This window comes from Lipotes vexillifer, unplaced genomic scaffold (genome assembly GCF_000442215.2).
Source record: "Lipotes vexillifer unplaced genomic scaffold, Lipotes_vexillifer_v1.1 scaffold126, whole genome shotgun sequence".
Taxonomy (NCBI): Eukaryota; Metazoa; Chordata; class Mammalia; order Artiodactyla; family Lipotidae; genus Lipotes; species Lipotes vexillifer.
The window spans coordinates 881590-904895 of NW_006778324.1; the positions used below are offsets into that span (position 1 = coordinate 881590).

The 23306-nt window shown below is 54.9% G+C and overlaps 1 protein-coding gene across 1 annotated transcript in view; it reads right to left on the minus strand.

Annotated features, from left to right (window-relative positions):
• The window catches only part of PITPNM3 (PITPNM family member 3), an 89927-nt gene that overhangs the window by 18100 nt on the left and 48521 nt on the right, over positions 1–23306 (minus strand). Inside the window, exons 12-16 of the mRNA XM_007451607.1 lie at positions 7359–7435; positions 6771–7006; positions 3715–3904; positions 3189–3311; positions 2550–2734 (exon numbers count right to left, since the gene is read on the minus strand). Of these exons, the coding sequence (XP_007451669.1) occupies positions 2550–2734; positions 3189–3311; positions 3715–3904; positions 6771–7006; positions 7359–7435 (811 nt within the window). The remainder of the gene's footprint in view (positions 1–2549; positions 2735–3188; positions 3312–3714; positions 3905–6770; positions 7007–7358; positions 7436–23306) is intronic.

A 23306-nucleotide genomic window follows, 5' to 3' on the forward strand; every position in this document is an offset into this window, starting at 1 on the left:
GGGGGGGGGGGGGGTGAGCACTTAGCAGAGCAGCCTGAGGTCCGGGGTGCAGCGCCCAGCCCTCCATCTCTGGGGCGGGGCTCAGACCCGGAGTCCACTTGACGGATCACCGACACGAGATGGCGGCCATCTCAGCATCCAACACTAAGGCCTGGCCAACATTTGGGTAAGGCAGCAATCAGCCAGCTTTTCCTGTAAAGGGCCAGATGGTAAATATTTCAGACTTCGGGGGCCATATGGCCTCCATCACATCTACTTAACTCAACTCTGCAGCGTGGCACGCGGGCAGCCACAGACGCTACTTGAACAAACACGCGTGGCCATGATCCAATCAAACTTTCTTCACTAAAATAGACTGAGCACCTGAAAACCTAAGCCCCCTGCGCATTGGCAGGTCTGCCCCATCGTACTGGTCTTGTGATGGCCACACTGCGAATTCCTGCCCTGTCCAGCAGAGAAGCCCGGCCTGGCCAGACAGCTGGGTGACATCAGTTCTGCCAGGATGAGGGGCGTTCATGGTAACTCATGTTCCAGGCAACTCGCAGACACAGATGCAAACAGCTTGGTCTTCCCTCCCCTCTAGCCCACAAAGGAAGCTGAGCTTAAAGAGAAAAGCATGAGACACACAGAACTCCAGCCGTTCCCATCCCAGGTTGAGACACACAGAACTCCAGCCGTTCCCATCCCAGGATGAGACACACAGAACTCCAGCGGTTCCCATCCCAGGTTGAGACACACAGGACTCCAGCCGTTCCCATCCCAGGTGCCCGTTGCCCCAGAGACTTCAAGATGGTGTTTAGCCACAGACCCAGAGTGGGCTGCTGAGAATGGGCAGAAAGCTGGGGACCTCCCTGACCTTCCAGCTGCATTTAGGTACCGCTCAGGGTTTAAGAAAGTCCAGCAGGATCGCAGGATCTATGAATCCGTTAACGGAATGCAAATTCTACTAAAATACTCAAGTTGGAGGAGAAAGGGAATCTTAGAAATAACCATCGAAATAATGTGTGCCAGTCCCCCATCCTCTGTGGGCGAGGGTCTGGGCACTTGAATCTGAATCCCCACACACCCTCCGCCTCTCGCAGCGTGAGTATCTTGCAGTGAGGATGACCACCCTGGTGTTTAACAATTCGTATTTCATGTACAGCATGGTCCCTAAACACACACCAACTACTTAACTGCCAGAGAAACAGCCATCTGTCCCTACACCAGAAGGAAGAGCTGGCTGTGTTGGGCCAGCTATCGAGAGCCTCCAACTTCACGTCACTCTCCAAATTTGGGGCTTTCTTAAAGGATTTTTCAAGGATGAACCAGAAATGGTATGATTTTACCTTGCAACCTGACTTGAAATGTAGCTGCTTTTCTAAAGAATAATCTTTCAGAGGGGCTTTAAATATGATTTGAATATGCAGAGCCTTTGACCTAATAATTCTTCCTCCAATAATCCATCTGAATGAAATAACCCCCATGTATGTATATATATATATATATATATATATATATATATATATATATATATATATATACACACAAAGATGTTTCTGGAGTGCTGTTTATAATTGCAAAGAAGATGTTTCGAGTGCTGTTTATAATTGCAAAGAACTGGAAAAAGCCAAAGTGTCCAGTTACTGGGACTAAGTAAGATGTCATCCATTCACTCAAAAAAATATTTTTAAGAGTATTTACCAAGTATTTTTAATTATATGGGGGAAAAGACCACAATATAAGAGGGTTTTTTTTTTTAAAGTAAAACTATAGGCAAAGCAAGTAAGCAATATACTGCAAGGAAATACTCCAAGGTCAGCAATGGTGAAAGGCTACGTTTTCCAAATGTTGTGATGACCTCATGCTACTTATCATGTGGGTGGAAAAGAAGGAGGGGGAATATGGGAGGAGAGAAGCGAGGGGAAAGGGAAGAAGCAAAGAGGCGTTCCTTCCCATTTGGATCTCTGTTCAATACCCATTTGAATCCTGAATAAATGTACAGATAATTCATTTAGCCAGGGTCCGTTAACATGCCTCTTCTAGAAAGTTAAAGGGTGGGCAGTTCCATGGAGGGACCCGGCTGGCCTTTGAATGAGAGTGCATTGGGTGCTGGGCACTGGGAGACCAAAATGCTGACCCCAACTCTCCAGTAACTGGCTGTGTGATCCCTGGAAGGTTCCTAACCTCCTTGGCCTCTGCTGCCCCATCTGAGAAATACCAAGAACACAATACTAAGAAATACAAAACACACCTACGTCTGTTCTTTCACCAGATTCTTAAGACCATCAGCGAAAGTAGGCTGCAGGGCAGCATCTCCTCTCTTGGAGAGATCGATTGCCCCCAGCTCTCTGCAAGCTGGGGAGTGGGGCGGACACAGCGTGCAGAGTCCCGGGTCTTGGCGCAGGGTCCGTGGGGAATGGCCTTGGTCCCAGCATTTCAGTGCTCGTCCCTTCCCCCCCACCCCGATGCAACGGCCTGGGAGTCACAGGCCTCCCAGATGACCCTGGGCCGAAGTCCTGTCCCCCTGGACGCTTTGCTGGAAGGCAGCAGGCACAGGGAGCAGTTACCTTGATAGGAAGGCATGATGCTGGGTGACGGCCTCGCAGTCGTAGGTGGAGGAGTCGCTCTGTTTCCGGGGCAATGGCCTCTTGGGTTCTTCATCCTCCAACGCGCTGGAGACATCGATGCTGCTCTTGCTGAGCCGCTTGCTGCTGGCCAGGCTGCGTTCCTCCTCCACCACAACCGCGGTGTCCTTTGGGGCCGAGCAGAGGACAGGAGGACACTTCAGTCACCGGAGACTCTGGGGCCCCGCCTCCCCCCCCAGCATAAATGAACCCCTTCCTCCTACGGTGTGAGAGGCAGCCCTTCTTCCAAAAGGGGCATGGGCGCCACAGCACAGTAACGGTGGGATTTTAGGCACAGGGCTGTCCCCCAAGTCCAAAGGGTTCGGCAGCCCAGCAGGACTCCGGACAGCTGTCTAGGGACCAACCCCGGCATGAGCCCTCTCTGGGCTTCAGTTTCTTCACCTGTAATAATAATCTCCCACTACTCTTGCAGGACTGTGATACGATACCTTGTAACGTGGATGTCACGGCACAAACACGAAAAGCTAACACTGCTCCCCCAGGAGAGGCCCTGTTCCCCTGGGGCCGGGGCTGGGGCTCCCAAGGACAGACCCTCCCCCATTCCCACTACCTGGCCCGCACCTGCGTGCTGCTGACACTCCCCTTCCGGCTGCCGCTGCCAGGGCTGTCACCTGAGGGCCCCGCGCTGTAGCAGATGGCATCGAAGGCCAGGAGGCCCCCCACACAGTCCCCGATGAGACACACCTGGAGAAGGCAGAGCCGGGACTGCAGGCCTGCCCACTGCCACGCCCCCACTCCACACCCAGCCAGAGGGTGGGTCGCCTGTCCACGGGGGGGACAAGGAGCCTGTCCCAGGGAGGCACTGAGGGCCCCAACAGGGGGATGGAAGGGTCAGCTTGAGGACAGGAAGCAGGCTACAGTCAGGGGTCAGACTTGGGCCACAGATCAGCATGGGCTGAAAATCAGAACTCAGATGTTGGCCTCAGTTTTTCTATCTGTAAAATGAGGATAAACCCAAAGGTCTCAAAAGCCTCTTTGGATCTCAGAAGCTAGGGCTCCAGGGCACCCTGGTCTAGATCCTTCTGGAAGACCCCAGCCTCTCTCCAGGCAGGGACCAGGACAGGGAGGTGAGGGCAGGCTGTCCTACCTGCCCACTGAAGCCAATCCCATCGGGGGATTTGAGGAATTCCATGTACACCTGGTTGGCTCGCTCGATGACGGTGGCAACTGCATCCTGGTACTGCGGGGAGGAGATGGCCAACAGGGGCAGGGCGGCCAGAGGGACGTGGTCCTGGCTGTTGCTGAGACAGCCCTCATCGTGGCTGTAGGGATTCAGGCTGCAGACAGGGGGCCAAGGTAAGCCCAGCCGGGCAAAAGAGAGCACATGCTGGCCAGGAATTGGGCGTCCGGCTCGGGGACTCTTTAGGAGGACACAGGCAGGAGCCGGACGAGACAAAGCACAGGCAATGGGGTGGGAATGGAGGGAGGGGCAGGCCTCTGCTGAATCCCCTGTATGTCCATCCCGTGCCAGCCATGATGTGGGCCCTGTGCCTCTTATGACAGCAGTGCTCTCTGCCCTTTCCTGTATGGCCTCAAAGGACACCTCAGTTATGGAGGAAGCCTCTGGTGTGGATCAGGATGGGGACGTGTCATCATGGCAGACTTCCTGGAGGAGGTGAGGTTGGAACTAGGCCTCAAGAAAGGCTTTAGGGAAGCTAGAAGGGAGGTGAGAGGGCGTGCCAGGCATGTGTATCACACATCGGCCACAGCCTGGAGGTGGGCACGCAGCTGCACGCATGATATCGTGTCCATCTTTCTGGGGAGAGGATCAGAGCCATCAAGGGCTTTGCAGAAAGGTCTGCGACCCCAGAAAGGACTGAGAGAGCCTGTCCTACAGCACCCCACCCCCCCCCACCAGTGGATTGATCCTCAGCCGCTGCGCGGGCCCCTCACTTCCTGCCTCCCTCTCTCTGGGCAGCTCAGCCCCAACAGGGACCAGCTCCCAGCTGCCTGTGCCTGCCTGCACCCCACCCGTCCTACCTCTGTCCCCTGGGACATCTGACCCAGCTGGCCGGGAGGGACCGTACGTCCCCTCCCCAGAGCCTGCCCTTCCCCCATAGTCCAAGCTCAGGTCGACCCAGGGCCCAACAGGGACCTGACAGAAACTGGGCTCAGGGCACCCTGGACAGGAGGCAGAGACTTCATGGTGTGCCAGGCGGGCCTAACAGCCATTCCTCATCTCCAAAAGAAACACAAATTAGAGGAAACAGCCCTCAGTTGCAGCCGGAGAGATTTTAATTAGCTGAGAAAGACCTCCTTCCCAGCAGTGATTAGGGGTGATCGATGGCCCGGGGAAGGAGCTGTCTGGGGGAGAGCTAGGCTCCCTCCCGCTGTCCCCTCCAGTGGATGCTGGGCCATTCATCTTCCTGGAGATCAGGCCTGGGCTGGGTGACCCAGCTCTGCAGGTCAGATGTCCTGGGGGAGAGGGGGTAGGGGTGGGGAGTGCTGAGATTGATGACAAAGGAACACAATTAACTCCGACTATTGGCAGTGATGGACAGAGCCTTCGTGCAGCTCTGCTTCCCAAACCCGCTGCAGAGCAAAAGCCTGGAGGAAGTCAGGATGCAGATTTTAGGGCTCCTCCCCTCCAGACTCAGCCGACCCAGGGGGAGGCCCGACCGCCTAGCAGTTTAACAGAAATCACACCCCGGATCTGGGCCACTAACCAGGTTGGGGAACTACTCTCCTTCCTGACCAAATCTTCCTTCCAACGCTGGTTGGGATCTGCCCAGCCCGTGTCCTGGGAACACGGATGAATCTAGAAGGCAAAGGAGACTCTCCTTTCTCTCTCGGAGGGGAGAAGTGAGACCCCCGCATGCCCTCCCCGTGTTCCCCCTGAAGCAGCTGGACGCTCACCCTCTCTCCTTAGAGCCACACCTGATCCAGAGCACCCACTCCATCCCCCTGGGCAGCCGGCACCAGACTGGGGATCCCGCTCCACCCTCCCCAAACCCCACGTGGATGGGGGCTCCTCTGCAGAAGCTATGAAAGGGGGCGAGTGGCGAGACCGAGGTGCCACTGGCCTCCCTTTCACCCCAGCTGCAGAAAGTTCCCCGCTCCAGGCTCAAGAGCCAGCCGTTTGCCACACAGGTGCTCAGGGTCTTGTTTGCCTATGTCACTGCTGAGCAAGCCAGGGCTCCCAGCTGGCTCCAGGCACCACCTTCAGCTGGTTCAACAGGGCAGGCATCTGGGGAGCACCTGAGGGAGCCCCCGGGTCCTGGAGAAGTGGTCAGGATCTCCCAAAGTCCCCCAGGTTCTGAGGGCCCCCTGTTTCACAATCTGTCCCGCACTGGTTCCAGGGCAGGTTCGTGAAGAACTAAGCCCTGCAAGCACACAGCCTGATTCCCAGCCAGCAGGGTTCTCTTCTCCTGCCCCAGCCCACTGTCCACCAACAAGAACAGTGCCTTCTCCCCTACCAGGATGCTGATGTGAGTCTCAGCTAATGCCCACGCCCTGCCACGCGCTTCACACGCACTAGCACAGAGAATCCTCACAAAAACTCTAGGAGGTGGTTAATATCATGATCATCCCCATTTTACAGATAAGGAAACACACAGGGAGAGGTTAAACAACTTCCCCCCAGGTTACACAGCCGGAACTCAAATCCAGGCTGACAGGAGAGCCCGCACCCTTAACAGGTTACGCTACTCTCAAAGCACACCCAAAAGTCACCTCCTCCAGGAAGCCTCCCTGGCCCTCTCTCTGAGTGTCCGCAGTGCCCTGTGGCCCCTCCATCATAGCACACATCTCTACTGGCTCTTAACTGTGTGGCTCGAGAGTGGGGCTGCCTGGGTTTGACGCCTGGGTCCACGGGCTGCGTAACCCTGGGGACATTGCTTAACCTCTCAATGCCTCAGCTTCCTTGTCTGGGCCAACGAGACCAGGGCCTGTTGAGCACAGGAAGTGGGTCTGAGCGCCACCCAGCCCCGGGCAGAGGAGGATTCGGTGCGCAAGTGTTAATCACTTTGGACTCTAGCTGACCACTTCCCACCGGTGATGCTCGTGGTTGATCGGGACCTGACACCCCAGACAGGCCTAGGCAGGCACCTACCTGCCCACCACGTACCCACGTGGCAGGGGCGGCCCCTCCGCTTCGGCCCCCCACCAACCCCAGCCGGTCCAATCAAGCAGAAAGGGACTCACTTGGAGACGAGTGAGAAAGCCTCAGAGCAGATGGCGGGACAGGGGACGAACTTGATGAGGATGTGGCCCAGGGCTGCGGGGAAGTGGGCGCGCGTGACCTTCTCCAGCACGGAGCTGAAGGTGTGGATGTCGGCCACCTTGCAGGACGGGTCCCCCGAGGCCGTGTCCAGGATGCTCCCCCCGTGCAGCACCAGCAGGAGGACGTGCGTCTTGCAGGAGCGCTGCGGGCAGCCTTCCTAAGAGGGACATCAGTCAGGATAGAGAGAGACAGGCAATGGGGAGGTGGGGGGCAGGGGCACACAGAGGATCACACACTCACAGGGGGACTCTGACGGCACCTCCTGTGCATTCAGAGTGAGGGGCACAGGCTGCCAGGAGGGCAAGCCCCTCCGTGTCAGGGTGGGAAGAGTCCCAAGAGACCCTTTTTGTTCATGCGGGACCCAGAAGCCCAGAGGACAGGGACCAGCACGACGTCACACAGCAAGTCAAATGAAGAGCTGAGTGAAAACTGGGGGGCCTGTCTACCAGCTCGGGGCTCTTCCTGACATCCTGACCACAGAGGTGGCCCAGACACCCTCAGAAACCCACCTCATTGTCTTCATGGATCTCGATGCTTCCCTGGGCTGGGAACCTCTGTCTTCTCAAGGAAACCCGGTACAGTTCTCCTGTGGGGTGGACAGAGGGCTCAGCATCTCCAGGCCTCCCTCACGGTGACTGGATGTTCCCTGGGCCCAGCTGGCATGAGGCCTGGGCTCCCAGGTGAGCTGGAATGACAGTGTCCCCAGCTCGGGAGGGTCACGCTGCCCAGCCCCTGCCGCCGACAGATACACAACCTGAAACCTTTCTCCTCCTGACGAAAGGGAGGCCGGGGACTTCCCTGGTGGCGCAGTGGTCAAGAATCTGCCTGCCAATGCAGGGAACACGGGTTCGAGCCCTGGTCCGGGAAGATCCCACATGTCACGGAGCAACTAACTAGCTGCTAGTTGTAGCCCGTGTGCCACAACTACTGAGCCTGCGCTCTAGAGCCCGCGAGCCACATCTACTGAAGCCCATGCGCCGCAGCTACTGAAGCCCGCGCGCCTAGAGCCCATGCTCCGCAACAAGAGAAGCCACCGCAATGAGAAGCCCGCGCACCGCAACAAAGAGTAGCCCCTGCTCGCCGCAACTAGAGAAAGCCTGCGCGCGGCAACGAAGACCCAACGCAGCCAAAAATAAATAAATTTATTTAAAAAAAAAAAAAAAGGAAGAAAAAGAAAGGGAGGCCGGCAGGGTGAGGCCATCATGGATGCTGTCTGTCCCTGAGCCCAGGAGGGGTGTCCCAGAAAGGAACTATTCTCTTCCTCACCAGAAATGAGAGGGCAACAGGACAAATGCCATCTGGTGAACGGAGGGAAACTTGGGCCAAGCATCCCTCTGAAAACAACTAGGGGAGCTGGGTAAAGTATTTTTTAAAGGTCTGTTTGAAGCTCTCGGAGTGACAGCAAGGCCTTAAATTATGGGAGCCCGGTCCAGGGAAGGTGGGCCCTTCGAGAGGCAAGGCCAGCATCCAGGAGCACACTCACCGTCACACACGAGATTTGGGGTGAAGCCAGCCACTGCCAGGAATGCTTTTCTTGCTTCTCTCGGCTGCCATGTCCTCCTTCAGGAAGCGCTCCTCGGCATCCAGCCCTGGCTGAGCTCTCATTCCTCTAACGTGTAAACTACAGCCGGGGACCAAATCTGGCCCGCCGTCTGTTTTTGTAAATAAAGTTTTATTGGGACACAACCGACTTTTTCATCTATGTATTGTCTATGGCTGCTTTTGTGCCACAGCAGCAGAGTTAAGTAATTGCCACAGAGTTCTTACAGCTGGCAAAGCCGAAACTATGGACTATCTGTCTCCTTACAGAACAGTTTATCTGATCTGACACCCGCATTTCTGAATGTCACTGCACTGGACTCTCCGGTGGAGAGGCGCCTCCAAGGCATCCAACGGCCCCCTCATGGCCCACCCGGTGATGCCGGCCACACTGAGGAATCCTCACCACCTCTCCTTTCTCCCCATGAGAAGGATACTATTTTCTCTGTGTGGCTGAACCACAAAGCTGGACTGTGAACCAACCACTTGTTTGCCTTCAAGCGGTTCATCTCTAAAGCATCCGCTTCTAGACAGGGTGGCCCTTTCTCCTTCCCACTCCACCCCCACCCGCTGCCACGAGCCTGCAGCACCCACTAGGAGTCACATCTGGGGAGGGGCCTTCCCAGGGGCTTTACCGGCAACCCTGCAGTAGGCGTGGGCGAGAGCCCTGGCCAACACGTTTCTAAGTCAACATCTTCTCAGCCACTACTGGCCCCAGGGGAGGGAGCGTGCAAAGAATTCCAAGTGAGAAGCTTTTCTCAGTCAGCAAGTGCATTTCTGAAATATTCTGTCCTCACAGACACAACCCTGGTCTAAGGGTAACTGCTTTATGAGCTCGGAGCTGCTGCCCACACAGACAGGAAATCGTTTCCCAAATGATGGAGAGGTTTGGCTTGGAGGAGGACGAGAAAAAACTTGTTTTGAGGCCCGACTCTGCCCTGCACTTACTGAGACTCCTTCAGTGGCTCAGACTCTTCTGCCTTAATTGGAACATCCTGTAGACCTTGCCCTGGGCTTGGCTAGAAGAGGTCTGGGCCCTGCCTTCAGGACAGGATTATGCTAAAAGACACCAGTAAATGGCTCCGTGTTCTTGAGCACTTATTATGTCCCAGGCACAATGAGCTTTACAGGTACCATCTCATCTAGTCCCCACAGTTATCCTCTGAGCTGTGGTCCTCTTATGATTAGCCCCATTTTACAGATGAGAAAACTGAGGCTCGAACAACCAAGGTCACTTGCCCCAAACCGCACAACTAATTAAAGACTGAGTGAGCTGCCCCACACTCAGCAGAAGACGATGCTTGACAAAGTGGCTCCCCTCCCATCCCCCTGATCTCCACAGCTTCCCAGTGAGGTAGACACGGCAATCCCCATTCTGCAGGAGAAAAAACAGGAGCACAAACTGATGTGACATTCTGAAGACTAAAGCCCCCGAGACGTCTTCCCACCACACGTGAAAGTTTGCTAGTGGGAAACCCCGAGAGTGTCCAGGAGGGAAGCTGAGTGTCGCTTCCCCAGGCTGAAGCAACCATACTCCGTGGTGTGTGCAGCCTCATGTGTGCAGCCCTGGGGCAGCTGGACCAGGGGGAATCAGGAGCTGGGCAGAGCTGAGGGTATGGGAGGGCAGCCTGGGAGACCCCTCACTTCTGGGGCCGGGAGAAACCTAGTTGGGACCATGGACTTTGGAGCCAGAATGCCTGAGCACAAATCTAGGCTCTTACCAGCTGTGTGCCCTGTGCCTCAGTTTCCTCATCTGGAATATGGGCTTAATAATAGTAGCGACCTCACAGAGTGGTGATGAGGATAAATGAGCCCATATATACGAAGTGCTTAGGACAGGGCCTAGAACATGGTAAGTGCTATATAAGTGTTAGTAGTTTATTATTATTATTATTATTATTATTATTATTATTATTATTGTTACTATTATCCAGGGTGCATGGGGGAGCACAGAGCCAGGGCCACAGCTGACACAATGGGGCTGGAGGCTGATGGGGACATCACCGCGTCCACACTCCTGCCCTGCCCCCAAGTCCCTCCCTAAGCCCTGGCGGGCTCCCCGGCCTCACTGGGCTGTATGCCTGCTTGCAGTGTGATTACAGAATTAAATGCTGTGATTGCCACAGATTACCATAGCAAGGCTATAAATAAGTTGCAGGGAAGACATGAGGGTCCTGCCATCTCCTGGGCACCATGTCCTCCAGTATGTGGGGACTGCATCCTGCACCCTCACTGATTACACAGACTGAGAGCACCCGCATCCTTGATCTTTCTGTGGCCAGTTCCCTTGGGGCCCACGTGATGCCCTGGGCATCAAATCTGTGCTGCGTCCTGGCCACAAATGATGCTGAGGCAGTTCCTGGCTCAGTGGAGATGGGAGACCAGCAGGGTTGTCCTCAGCATCCCTCACCCCTTCCCTAGCCAAGGGGAAGAGTCTGGCCTCCCATGCTGTTTGAAGATGGAGACTTGTTTCCTTTTAATGAACAAAAGCCAGAAATGCTTTGCTCTGGAAGATGGAGGTGGGGAGACCTCGCCTGCCAGATCTGGATTCTGGCCCCTTGAGAGCTGACTAATAGGACCAGAGTTTCCCCATCTTCAGTCTTAGAAGAGGTCTCTGTAGACCAACAGAAAGGCAGCCTAGAACCCACCTGCCAGTGCCTTGCCCACAAGCGTTCTGCTCTTCTAAGAACCAGACATTCCCACCACAATGACTGAGGCCACTGGCTCTGACTCACCCACAAGACACAACTCTTTCACTCTTCCATGTCTTTGCTCATGCTGAGCCCTCTGCCTGGGAAGCCTTTCCTCCCTCCGCAGACCAGCAAACTCCTGCCTAACCTACGAACCTGCTCAATTGTCACCACCTCTGGAAAGCTTTCTCAGATCTACTCAGGCAGAGATGGTTATCTCACAGGGTGCCTGGTTGGGCCTGGCTTGCTGCTGTGAGATTACTTGTCTAATTTCCTCATCAGACTGTGGACCCCTTGAGAGCAAGGCTTACCAGTGGTCAGGACCTAGCATGACATTTTTGTGAAAACTTACCGCAAGTGTACGTGACCTATGAGACACCTCTATGCTGTCAAAGCCCCAGGAGAAACTGGGATCAGGGGAGCGTCATCCACCAGGAGGCACATTTTCTGAAAGTCCCCAGGGAAAGTGGTATCAGGGAACCTCTGGGAATTCTAGAGCATCCTGGCCGGGGGCCTTATCACTCTGCCCCTAGAGGCTTCCCCAGAGCCTCTGGTGACAAGAGCTGCTGGCAGGGGTTCCTGGGTGGTGGGGAGCCACATTCCAGGGGCCCTAGGACCTCATTATCAGGCTGCCTGTTTCTTCCCACTTCCTGTTCATTTCTGTTTGCATGGCGCTATTCAGGCTGGGTCCCTGCCGTGCCCAGATCTGGGGCGGGGTGAGCCCACAACTGTTTTTGTGACAATGTTTTTGTGACAAGCTCTGAGGCAGGCCAGCTACTGCAACGTCCGCTCCCAGCACCCCTGCCAGCCCTAGCACCAGGACCAGGGCCACCCCCCCACCCCCACCCCCACCCCCACCCCCACCCCCAGGCCATTCACATAGGTGTTTAAATCCTGCCGCCTGAAGAATAGAGGCTATTTTTGCTTAATCACATCCTTGGAAAGGCACAAATCATGATCAGCCCTTCTAATTACTGATGTGCTACACTCCTCTCAAGACAAAAGCCAAGGTCGTCACCCACGCTCTCGGCACCCTAAGCAAAGCATCATTCCGTTCGCCCGAAGACTCCATCTCCCTTGCCACCCACCACTGGGACCCACAAGGAGTGGGTGCTGGGGGTGCCCCCGGGCTAAAGCTGACCCCTCAATTTTACCCTCCATTCTACCAGCCCTGGCAGTCGCCCCACCTCTCTTAGTCACTCCTGGGGTCAACTGAGCAGAGCTGGGCCCAGCTTGAGGCCACGTGGCACGTCCTGAGACGTATCTGCAAAAATATCGAATCCTTTAGAGCACATGGAAGCACATGCATGGGCAAACACACACACACACACACACACACACACACACACACACACACACGTGTGTTTGCATAAGCCCAATGGCTTGGCTATCTTGCTCTGATGTGAGATGCAAGGCATATACCTAGAAATGTCTGGGAAGATCTAGAGCTTCATTCAGCTGTAAGCAGGAGGCTCAGGTCACGGCCCCAGTCCCCCAGGTAGACCTCCATGGAGAAGGACCCACACACGGGGGACACGGACAGAATCCTGGGATGGGAAACGAGCACCCTAGTCAGAGGGTGACCTCGGGCACCCTCCCCACGACCGCAAAATGAGAGGGTCAGACCTCATTCCCTCTTAGGAGTCAGGCAGTTGGAGATTCCATGAGTCCAGGCATATGCTGTGTGAGCCTAAGCCTCCATGCCCAGCAGAATTAGACTCTTAGACCCTAACGGGACCTGCAGGCATGATGGGCGAGTTGCTTTGAGGGATGCCAGAGGAAGGAAAAGGAACCAAGAAATGGCAGGTGGCAAATGTCACCTGGATTTTCAAAGTGGTTGATTCTATCTAGAGAGCTTCATGTCAATTTCCGGGCAAGACCTGTTGCAAATTAACAAACAAGTGTTTGGGGACCCTTAGAAAAGGAAGCAATGGTCCCCCAGAGCCCTGATAGGCTCACTTGGACATCTCTGGCCAACCCCACCTCGTTGCTTGTTGGGTAGGGTCACTGGGCTGGGAGCCCAAGGTAGCGCCAAGGGCTTAGGGCATCTGGGGAGGAGGGGACACTGGCAGAAAGACAAACCAGGTTGGAACCCGCAGCTCTCGTAGCGGCTCAAGGAGTGCAGGTTCATGAATGGGGTCACGATGCGGACGGGACAGTGTGAAGCAAGGGAAAGAATGGGCCCGCGCTGGATGGTTTTAAAACTTTTTTAAAACAGTGAAATCTTTTGCCCAGTGAAATTCTCCTTAGAAACCCAATTTGCAGAACAGGTGAAAGTGGACGGCTCTGACTGAAAAAGGTTGGGGGGGCCCAGAGCCCCGCTTCCTTACTCCCCCCGACCCTTGACCTAGGCAGCCACTGAGGGCTCCAGAGAACAATTAAAAAGCCACCAACTTTGTTCACCAGCCAGACTCCAGGCCACCCTCCTCCACGGTGCCCCAGCCCCTGGCTTTACGCAAAAACAGCAATCTAGGTGGAGGGGGCGGAGGATGGGTTGGAGGCCTGATATTGGAAGAAAGCACACCAAAATGTTTATTAAGTGGTTTCTCTGGATGGTGGAACAGTGGGTGATTTTTTTTAACTTTCTGCTTTTCTCTAGTTTCCAGTTTTTTTCTAGCAAACTCATATTCCTTTTAGTTTACAACTATTTATGAATACATCGATTGAATGCACTACAAGCTTGTGTCGTGTTTACGATAAGAGCATTTTCAACAAGCCACTACCCCTGACTCTGCTAAATGCAAACACTACAGACAAAACAAAGTGAAATGCCCTGCCCTCTGGGAGCTGACAGCAAATGAGGGAATGCAAAAGGAAATGACATGCTTATGGAAGGAAAGAACGAATGTGAAACACGATGAGTGAATCACCATCCTGCATTTGGGTTAAAAATCCAACTTGATATGACTTGCCAATTCCTCCTCCGTTGGTTACTGCCCAAATTTGTGTCCGGGCTGGAAGTACCAAGATGAACCAGATATATAGCAGGCGCCTTCAAGGATCTCTCAAGCCCCTAGGGTCACATGATCAAGGGCTATGGCATGTGACCCAGCCCAGTCACATGACCAAAGGCTGCAAACAGCCTGAGCCAGGGTAATGGGACCCCCAAAGGTAGTCAGCCTCTGAGGCTGCGCACACTAGAGACTATGGAATGAGGAGGGGATGTCCCCGTCCTGCTCCCTGCAGCTCAGGTCACTTTGAGGGCACATCTGGAGCCCAATAACTGGGCAGGAGAGCTGTGGAAGGGGGCCCAGCCTGGGGAAGAGCAAGCTCTATGGGACATTTGCTGCCTGCAAATCCCAGCTGAGCCGTGTTTGGGTCACAGGAGCAGAAGACAGAGTCGGGATGAATGGGGGTGTGGATAGTTTCTGAGGAGTTCTGAATTTCAGCACAACTAAGGAAATGTTTACAATAGTACAAGAGTGACCCGTGCTGGCCCAGTGGCAGGGCATTCTCTCTCCTTCAGGAGGTTGTACAAGCAAGGAGTGTAAGTGGTCACTTGGCAGGGGTGCTGGCAGGGGATGTTTATCCAGGGCTGTGGGATCTAGAGGCCGAGGCCCCTCCTATGACTCCTTAAGCCTTTCAGGGTCAGAAGCCAATCAAGTCAGCCTGGATTCATCTGGCTAATGAGGCCAAACCCCAGGGACCAATTAGCCCCCCCCCCCCCCCGCAGAGTTGCTGGTCCCCACCAAGTCCTGTCCCTTGCTAGGGTCTGGGCCCCAGATCCTGCCTCTTGAAAACATACTTTTGGCCACCCCAAGGGAGCTTGGGGATAGCTCCGAGGAGCCACTCCCCTTGGGGGAACCCAGTGTCCCCATCTTGAATCAGGCCCAGGGAAGCTTTCAGATATACAACCATAAGAACCTCTCCTGCCACTACACAGTGATGCTAGAAGGGCTTGGCGTCCCCTATCTGGTGACTCTCTGTAATAAATGCAGTCTTCCTCAGATGGGTCTTGAGTTTCTAGTCCTTGCCCAGTGTCTCAGGCAAACTTCACATTCATCCTGAGAGGACAGGGGTGCTCTGCCCATTTTACAGATGAGAAAACTGAGGCTCAGAGAGGTTAAGTGAAGGGGTGGGGATTTGAACCCAGATCACCAGGCAAGGGCTCTTTCATCCTCCTGAAGCATCACCCCACAGAGGCGGGGGTTAAGAAAGGGGTGTTCTTGTCAGTCTTTTAAATGCCTCCATACTGGCTCTGCCAGCAGAGCCATCCCTGGCAGGCAGGGAAAGGGGAAGAGAGGCGGTTATCAGGAGCAGAAGCCTGCCTGAACCTTTGGGTCCTACCCCCTAAGGAACCCCTGTCAAGCCTGCCCTGGCCCGGCTTGGAAGTCAGCACACAAAGGAACCCCAAAGCACACTCCCCGACGGTAATCCCCTCAAAATGAACGTGGGCTCCAGAAAAGGAGCGGGGCAGGGCCCCTAAACATACGAAAAGGTGCTCAGCCTTAGAACCCTAAACTGCAGGAACGCTCATTGACATCACTCTAAAATGCCTTTTTTTTCACCTTAGCAGTTATCAACACCCAGCCGCCCAGGGTGTGGGAAAGCAGCCTCTCCTCATTCATTGCGGGGTGAAAGCGAAAACCAGTGCAGCCTCTGTGGAGGGCAGTTTGGCAAGGTCATTCCACATACAGAATGCCCTTGACCCAGCAATTCCAAGTCCATGTGCAAAATGACAAGGGTACAACACTAACCACTGCCACACTTTCTAAGATATAGACAAGAGACAGAAAGCAACCTATGTGCCCATAAATAGGGGCCTGGTTCAATAAACTAGGCCGCCGTGAAATATGACACACCCGTTGCAAAGAATGATGCCCCTCTGAATGTATTAGATAGTAAAATACTCCGGATATATTGTTATCTGAGAAAAGCAAGGTACAGAGTGGAAGGCACCGAATGCTCCCATCTGTGTGGGGTATATATAAAGATTATATATATAAATGAATATTTAGGGAGATGCTCATATATGCAGAGAATATCTCTGGAATGTTCTAGAAGAACCTAGTCACAATCATGGCTTCTGGGAAGAGGGAGGAACCCTCATCACCTTCGTTCCTTCAGAATTTTATACCATGTACATGTGCTATCTACTCAAGAGACAGATTAAAAATAAGAATTTTTTCAAAGGGCACATAGCAGGGTGATTCAAAGCCCTTTAGTCCCCAGGAGAAAGGGATTTGAGGAGACAGAGGTTCCCTGAGACTGAAAGGAGATCCCCACCCTCTGCCCCAGGCTGAGGACAGGAGACAGAACTAGGTGCGGTGCCCTCACAGCTCGGGGGACTCTCGCAAGTCCAGGAGGAGGCAGAATGATTTTCACAGTCTGGCCACCCTGTGCCCCAAGGAGCCTGGCCCCTAGGCAGACCAGGACGGAAGGGAGTGCCAGGCTGGGGCCCGGAGCCCCGCAGCATCCACGAGTGTGGATGGAGAGCTACCTGCACACATTCGCACGTGCACACACTGTTTCCCCACCAGGGTGGCGGGGAAGACCCCTGGGGGCTTTGGAACAAGGGCAGGAAAATGAGGAAAAGGGAACCCCCTGGAATCACAGAGGGGGTTCTGTCACGAGTCCAGGTGGATGGGTATGCAGAGTCGAAATTACAAAGGGGCTTATAGAAAAATAAAGGAAAAGGTGGTTCGTTCATGTATAAGTCAGCGGACTGTGCAGTATGGTCTCCACTCACCCCTCCAGACCCACCTCCACCATCCCCAGTGAGGCTCCCTCCCTGCCGGCTCGCCAGTGGGCTGTCCCTCCCGAAGGCCAAGCTCCTGCACAGGTGGGGCAGGGACAGAGGGCGAGGCTCTCCACACAGCGACCTTCAGGGCTGGGAGGGGCCCAGGGCATCGTCCTGTGCCTGCAGGTTTCCTTTACCTGAGATTGAAGAAACCCCTGCTGGCCTCTCCACCAGTCAGGCCGCTCGAGAGCCTCCCTTTTCCTGCGAGAACCCCCGACCGAATCATGACTAGACTCTAACTGCCCGACAAAAATCTTATCGTGTCAGCCTACACTGTCCTTCCCTGCGGCTTCCCCATCCTGACCAAGGCCCCGTGTGGTCTGCCCACAGGCCTGACTCTCCACTCACCTCTCCCACCACTTGCCCCACCCTCTCTGAGCTCAACCACGTCGGCCTTTGTGACAGTCGTCAAGGATCCCATGTCCTTCTTGCCACAGGGCCTTTGCACATCCTGTTCCCTATGCCTGGACTCTTCCTCTCACCCTCTGTGCCCAGACAGTCCCTACAGAAACCTCAGTGTTCCTTACTCCTGGGGGCCTTCCCTTCTTGCCCTCCTCCTCCCGAAAGCACCATGGCTTTCTGTGTCCTAGGACTAATCCTTATACCTTTAGTTTTGCGGTTATTTCATTTGTCTTCCCCTCCTCCAACCCCCAGATTGTAAGATCTTTAAAGGCTGGAACTGGATTTGTTTTTGTTCCATTTTATCCCCAGAGACTATTAAGGTGCTGGCATATAAAAGAGACTCATGAAATATTTTTCAAACAAGCGAATGAACTAATAATTTGTTCCTATTTTGTGCCCCTACACGTGTCAGAAGCTGCACACGTCCCTGGCAATGCAGACGCGGCACAGACTCACACAGATGCACACGGAGCCTTGTGTAGATGATGACTGCATTGATGCTTGGACACACACACTAACGCACACACACAAACGCGCAGGCACACGTTTCCCTGTGTGCGCACACACACACGAACGGACCGTGCCAAACATAGGCATACGCGCGCGCGCGCAAGAAAAGTGCTCCCGAGGCGGACGTCTGCCACCCCGAGCTCATTAAAGCCGCTAAATATAGCCCGTCTGCAGCTGTGCTCAGCAAGCTGCCCACACAGGCCAGGAAAAGACACCAGTTACCAGGCAGAGGAGTGGGGAGGCCAGCCGTGGGCAGGGGGCTTCATGCACCACGCCTGTGTAGGGCTGCTGGGGAGGCCATGGGGCTGAGGGTATGCAGGAGGAGTAGCCCCTTGGCGGCTGGTCTGGATGTTCAGAGCTGCCCCTCTGGTCCCTAATCCCAGACAGTGGGACGTGAGGTCAAGCCACACCCCCATGAAAGCACCCTCATCCTCCCCCCTCTGCCTCTGTGGGACAACCACACAGGTTTTTCGGACAGTTACTGGGGTCAAGGAGCCAAGCTCAGTCCAGGACCAGGGACTGGAGCCAGGATACGGCCTGGGACAAATCGGGGCTCTGTGGGTGCCTAGGGTAGAGGCTCAGTCTGGGATGAAGAATCAAGGGTCCTTCTGGGGCCAGGATTGGGACTCAGTCTGGACCATTGTCGAGGACGAGAGAAAGTTCAGACTCACTGCTCAGCCCGCTCTAACAAACAGGCATAGCCACGGGCAGACCCTCCCCACATTGGGGGCACCACTTGCTGCCCCCACCCCTGCATCTGAAGCCTGGCACTGGCCCTGAGAAAGCCATCTGACAACCACAAGTATAAGTCACATGTGCAGGTCCAGTTGTACTCCACACAGACTGGGTCCCACTCGGAGGGCCCAAGAGCAAGTCCTCCCGTCCTGGAATCTGCACCCTCCTCCCACCCCCCCGACACACACAGGTGGACATGAGGTAGAGAAAGTCCTCCAACTTGCACTTTACTGTGCACATCCTGGACCCCAAGTTTTTGAGGGGCTCGTGGAGCTGGCTCTTGAAGGGGGTACCTGTGTGACACAGGGGACAATGGGGCACCTCCCCGGGTACCTGGGGTGACCAGAAAGGAGAAACTTCAGGAAAATGGGAACTCAGACCGGACATGGGACTGAGCTCTGGAGATGGAGGGGCATGGAGACCTGTGTGCGAGCACCTTCCTTGGAAGGTTATTTACCCCTGGTCTTTATCTTCTCAATGTGACACAGTTGTAATGACTGCAACCTTTCCCAGCATCCAGGTGGCCGTGAAGATCAGTGTGCAGCGCCCTGCACACTGTGAAGCTGCTGAGAGGGGAAGGGAAGGGGGATGGAGAGAGTGAGGCAGCCACGGCTCTCCTGGGAGAGTCTGCTCCTCCCTGGAGATGGAGCCGGGGGACAGAGGAAGGAGAGTTACTACACCCACTGAGCCAACAGCTGTGCCCTCAGCCACCTCTGTGATGACAGTAGGCCCCGGCAGGGAGGGGCGGACCCAGCTCCCTGATCCAGGAAGCGATGAATGGAGCAGAGGGCAGAGGCTGACAGGGCTGGGTCCCAAGGGAATCACTCTGGAGCCCCAAGTCCTTCCTACCATCTGCTGTGGAGGGGGCTACTAGTGTCCCCTCCACGGGGCTGGATGCACTGCTCGAGTTTTCCAACTAGCTTAAGAGAAAACTGTGCTTGGAGTCTGCATGCTCCTTCCAGAAGTCGGTCTGGAAAGGAAGGGGAGGGCTGGTGGGGAAGGTGGGCAGGTAGGTCATGCGGAGGCCGATCTCATCCTTTATTGGAGACGAATCACTAGAGGGCATCAGGAGGCCATGAGGACAAGTCTGCCTCCTGAGAAGGTTTCTCTCACACTCTGGAGGAAGAACCAAAGTGGGAGAGACCGGAGGCAGGGAGGCCAGCATGGGAAGATGGATCCATCCAGAAGAGAGAAGATGGTGGCCTCAGCCGGAGAAGGGATAGGGGATGGAGTGGGTGGAGGCATGAGAGATCCGCTGGGGGTACAATGGATGCTCTCAGGGGTCTGATCTGACTCTGGAAGGTGGCAGAGAAGGGGAAGTTTAGAAGGACGCCCAGGTGTCTGGCATGAGTTTGCGGAAAATGGCGCCATTCACTTTGCACAGAAGAACAGGAGTGAGGTTCAATGGGCAGGTAGTAAGCTCCCCGAGTCCTTACACCCAGCACCATGTCAGGTGCCAGAAGTGTTCTGTAAACGTCGGTTCTGCTGTGGAGTAGCGTGAACACGGCAGAACAGCCAGACGTGCAGGCAAAGGAAACCAGGAGACAGAGGCAGCGACGGAAAATCAGAGAGCGCTAAAATGTCAGAGCTAGAAGGGGCTCTACGTACAGACGGGCCAGGAGACCGGCCACAGGCAGGAGCTGAGGCTGCACAGCAAGTTAGCTGGAGGGGTGGGGGGCCCAGGTCTCCTGCACCCTGGTCCGAGCCCCTCTCTCCCCTCTGCCTCCACCGGCCCCTCCGCACTGGTTCCCTAGGCTTCCTCAAGTCTGGTTCCAAACAGCAAGCACAAGCCAGAGGCAGCAGGCTGTCAGCACACCTGTGCAGCTGCAGGTTGAAGGCTGGGCTGCCTGGCAGAGGAGGGAGGATTCCAGGACACCCCCGGAGTCCCCCACCCACGGTCACTGCGGACAAGGCCTTACAATCCCATGCCTGCACGTGAGCTGGGAGGCCCTGGAAGGCCCCTTTCCTGCACTCCCAACCCTTGTGGCCAGCTCAGGAGGGCTCCCTGAGGACTCAGACTGTGACAGTGATAACAGAGCCAGCCACAGGACCAGCAGAGCATGGAAAAGACTGGGCTCCGTAAGATGCTGAGATTCACCCCCGCGCCTGCACCAGGTGTTCCAAGTCTCATCCAAAAGCCAATAATAAGCGAGAACCACGCAATGCTTCCTGTCTGTGAGGTGCAGACCTTGGCACCCATGTACGTTACCTCTATGCCCTCAGCGACTGTCGAAGCAGACATTACGATCATCTTTCCACAACTGAGTAAACCGAGGCCCAGAGATGTTAGGTAACTTGCCCAAAGAAACACAGAGAGTAAATGGAGGAACTGGGCCTCAAGCCCAGGCCTGACACCTTTAAAGCTCAGATGCTATAGCACCAGTCCGAGGACTTTCTGACTCCTGGTCCAGGGCAATTTTTACCACTTCCCAGCTTGGTTTTAGTGAGGTTTTGAAAACCAGGTGGAAATATCAAATAAGATAATATGCACAGAGGTGTAACATAAATGGTGGAGCACATGATAAATGTCAGGCATTGCTATTACTCTATTTTTATTCAGGGTCACAGACTTTTATTTTGCCAGTTTGGGATGACAAACACAAATCGCCATCAACTACCACCGTCATTTCATAAAAGCAAAAGTATTTGAATGCCATAATGTGTAGACAGGACCAAAGTGCGGAATAAAAAGCTGTTCTCTCAACTGAATGCATTGAATGTTATGGGAAAACACATTACAGGACTGTCGCTTGCCTCGTTGTCAGAAACGTTGGGTTTGTGCTTGGCAATCACTGACCTCAATGACCATTTCAGCTCTGAAATTCTTCCATGCATCTACTGTTATTCTTTACGACACAAGAAAATCCTGAAGGAGGAGACGTGGATGACAGCCGCTGGCAATCTCATTCTGACTAAAATCTATAACCGTGGTGTAAAAAACAGAAAACAAACAAACGAAAAGGCTTTGTTTCTCCTTAAACACGCACTCTTCCCCAACCGGGTCCAGAAGACACCAAACGTCCGATCAATTCATTTGTGTCTGTGGAGAACAGAGCTGTGGCTTGGCGTTTCCGAGACAGTCCCACGGCAGGTGGCCGTGTTTTTCACTTTGAGGCCGCTGTGGTTTCTTCTTCCTAGGGGCCCAGAAGGAGTGATCTGGGCTTGGTTCCTCTCTCACATTCCTGAGGAATGTGATCCTGTGTTAAGCATGCTTTTATTTTATTATGTTTGACATCTCTGGGGGCAGCCTAGCTGGCCAGGGAGAGACTGCCCCTCCCAGGCCATGCTAATTCCTAGAGATAATAAACAACTCACCCTAGGACGCACCTTTCACATGCAAACCAACCAATCCTGGGTCCTCAGCTCCAACCACCTCCTTTCATCGAACTCCCACGCCCCAGGCCAATATCCCCCCCTGCCCTAAATCACCCTGGGGCCAGGTGCCCGAGAACTAGAGACCGCCCCTGTGGCCAGGAGCCTGAGACATTATTCAACCCAGCCAGTCCTCAGCTGTCTCCCCTGCCCTGACGTGCCTTTCCCACGGAAAACACAATCCAGGCTCCGGGCCAGGCTTGCCCCATGCCCCTTCTGCCCGCCTCACCCCCCCACCCCCACCCCCGACCAAACCTGGTGCTTCCCCCGTGGCCCCTGCCCTGGGGAAGTGTAAATAATAAATTCTTCGGTCCATGGCTTTGATCTCTCCCGGTCTTCACTCAGTCACCTCTATAAATTAAAATCCCGTGGGTACATTTCAACACCCAGCCCCCCTGCTGCTGAACTTGGTTCCTCACATCCTGTAAGGACGCAGGAGAGAGAACTGCCCCCCTCTCTGCACTGCCCCTCCCCTTGCCCGGTGCGCTTATGGCCTGAGTCTTGTCGGGGGCACGCCCCTCTCAGAGACGCTCATGGCGCCCAGCCCCTGACGGGCTTCATCTATGAACTGCCACCGTTTGTCTGAAGCATCGAAATCTCCTCCAAGGCCTGTGCACCTACTCAGGCCGTGGGAAGCTGGCGCTACCCCTCCTGTTAGCTGACGGATGGAAGAGCTTGGAGGAAGAGCTCAAGAAAGGCTTCAGCCTGGGGAGGGGGTGGGCAGAGTGGGCTGCAACCACAGACCAAAAGAGCAGGAGAGAGAAGGAACGAAAGTTCTGAGCCCACCCTCCCCCAGATACACACACAGACCCCAGTCCCCCAGCCCTGGCCTCGTGCGGAACTCAATACTGCCAACAGCAAAGACGTCCGGCTCAGACAGTGCCCATCAAGTGCGCCCCAAACCTCCAGGGAAGAGGCCCTGAGGTCACTGTGCCAGAAACTGACATCTTTACCAAGTCTCTCCTGGGTCTAATCCTGTGCTCGGCCCCTTGAGAAAACTCAGACAGAAGGAAATCTGAGACGCCTGTATCATACGAAGGACACGAGGACTTGGGAGGTCCCACCCTGCAGACAAGGCCTCTGAGTGATGGGACAGAAGGATCATGACCCCTGGCACAGCCTCGGTTACCGTGTCACCAACTGCGGTTCCTGGAAGCTGTGTCACCCGAGAGAGATGGTCTCAACGGCTCAGGAGGGCTTGCTCCCCTTGCCGGTGCCCCCCTCTGCCCACAGGCAGACCACGCACGAGGCTTTCCATGGTTCCACCTGCTCTGCTGAGCTCAGCCTCCTGGCCCATCAGCCCCAGGCTCCTCTCTCTGGCCCTGACCCCCGAGCTGCCCAGCGTGTAGGAAGTTGGGAACCCGTGAAGCTCAGCTCCTGGGGCAGAGAGTGGCTCCGGCCCTCCGATCCCGCACAATAGTGAAAAGACCCTACCACCTGAGTGGATGAGGGGGCCCCCGGCCCAAGGA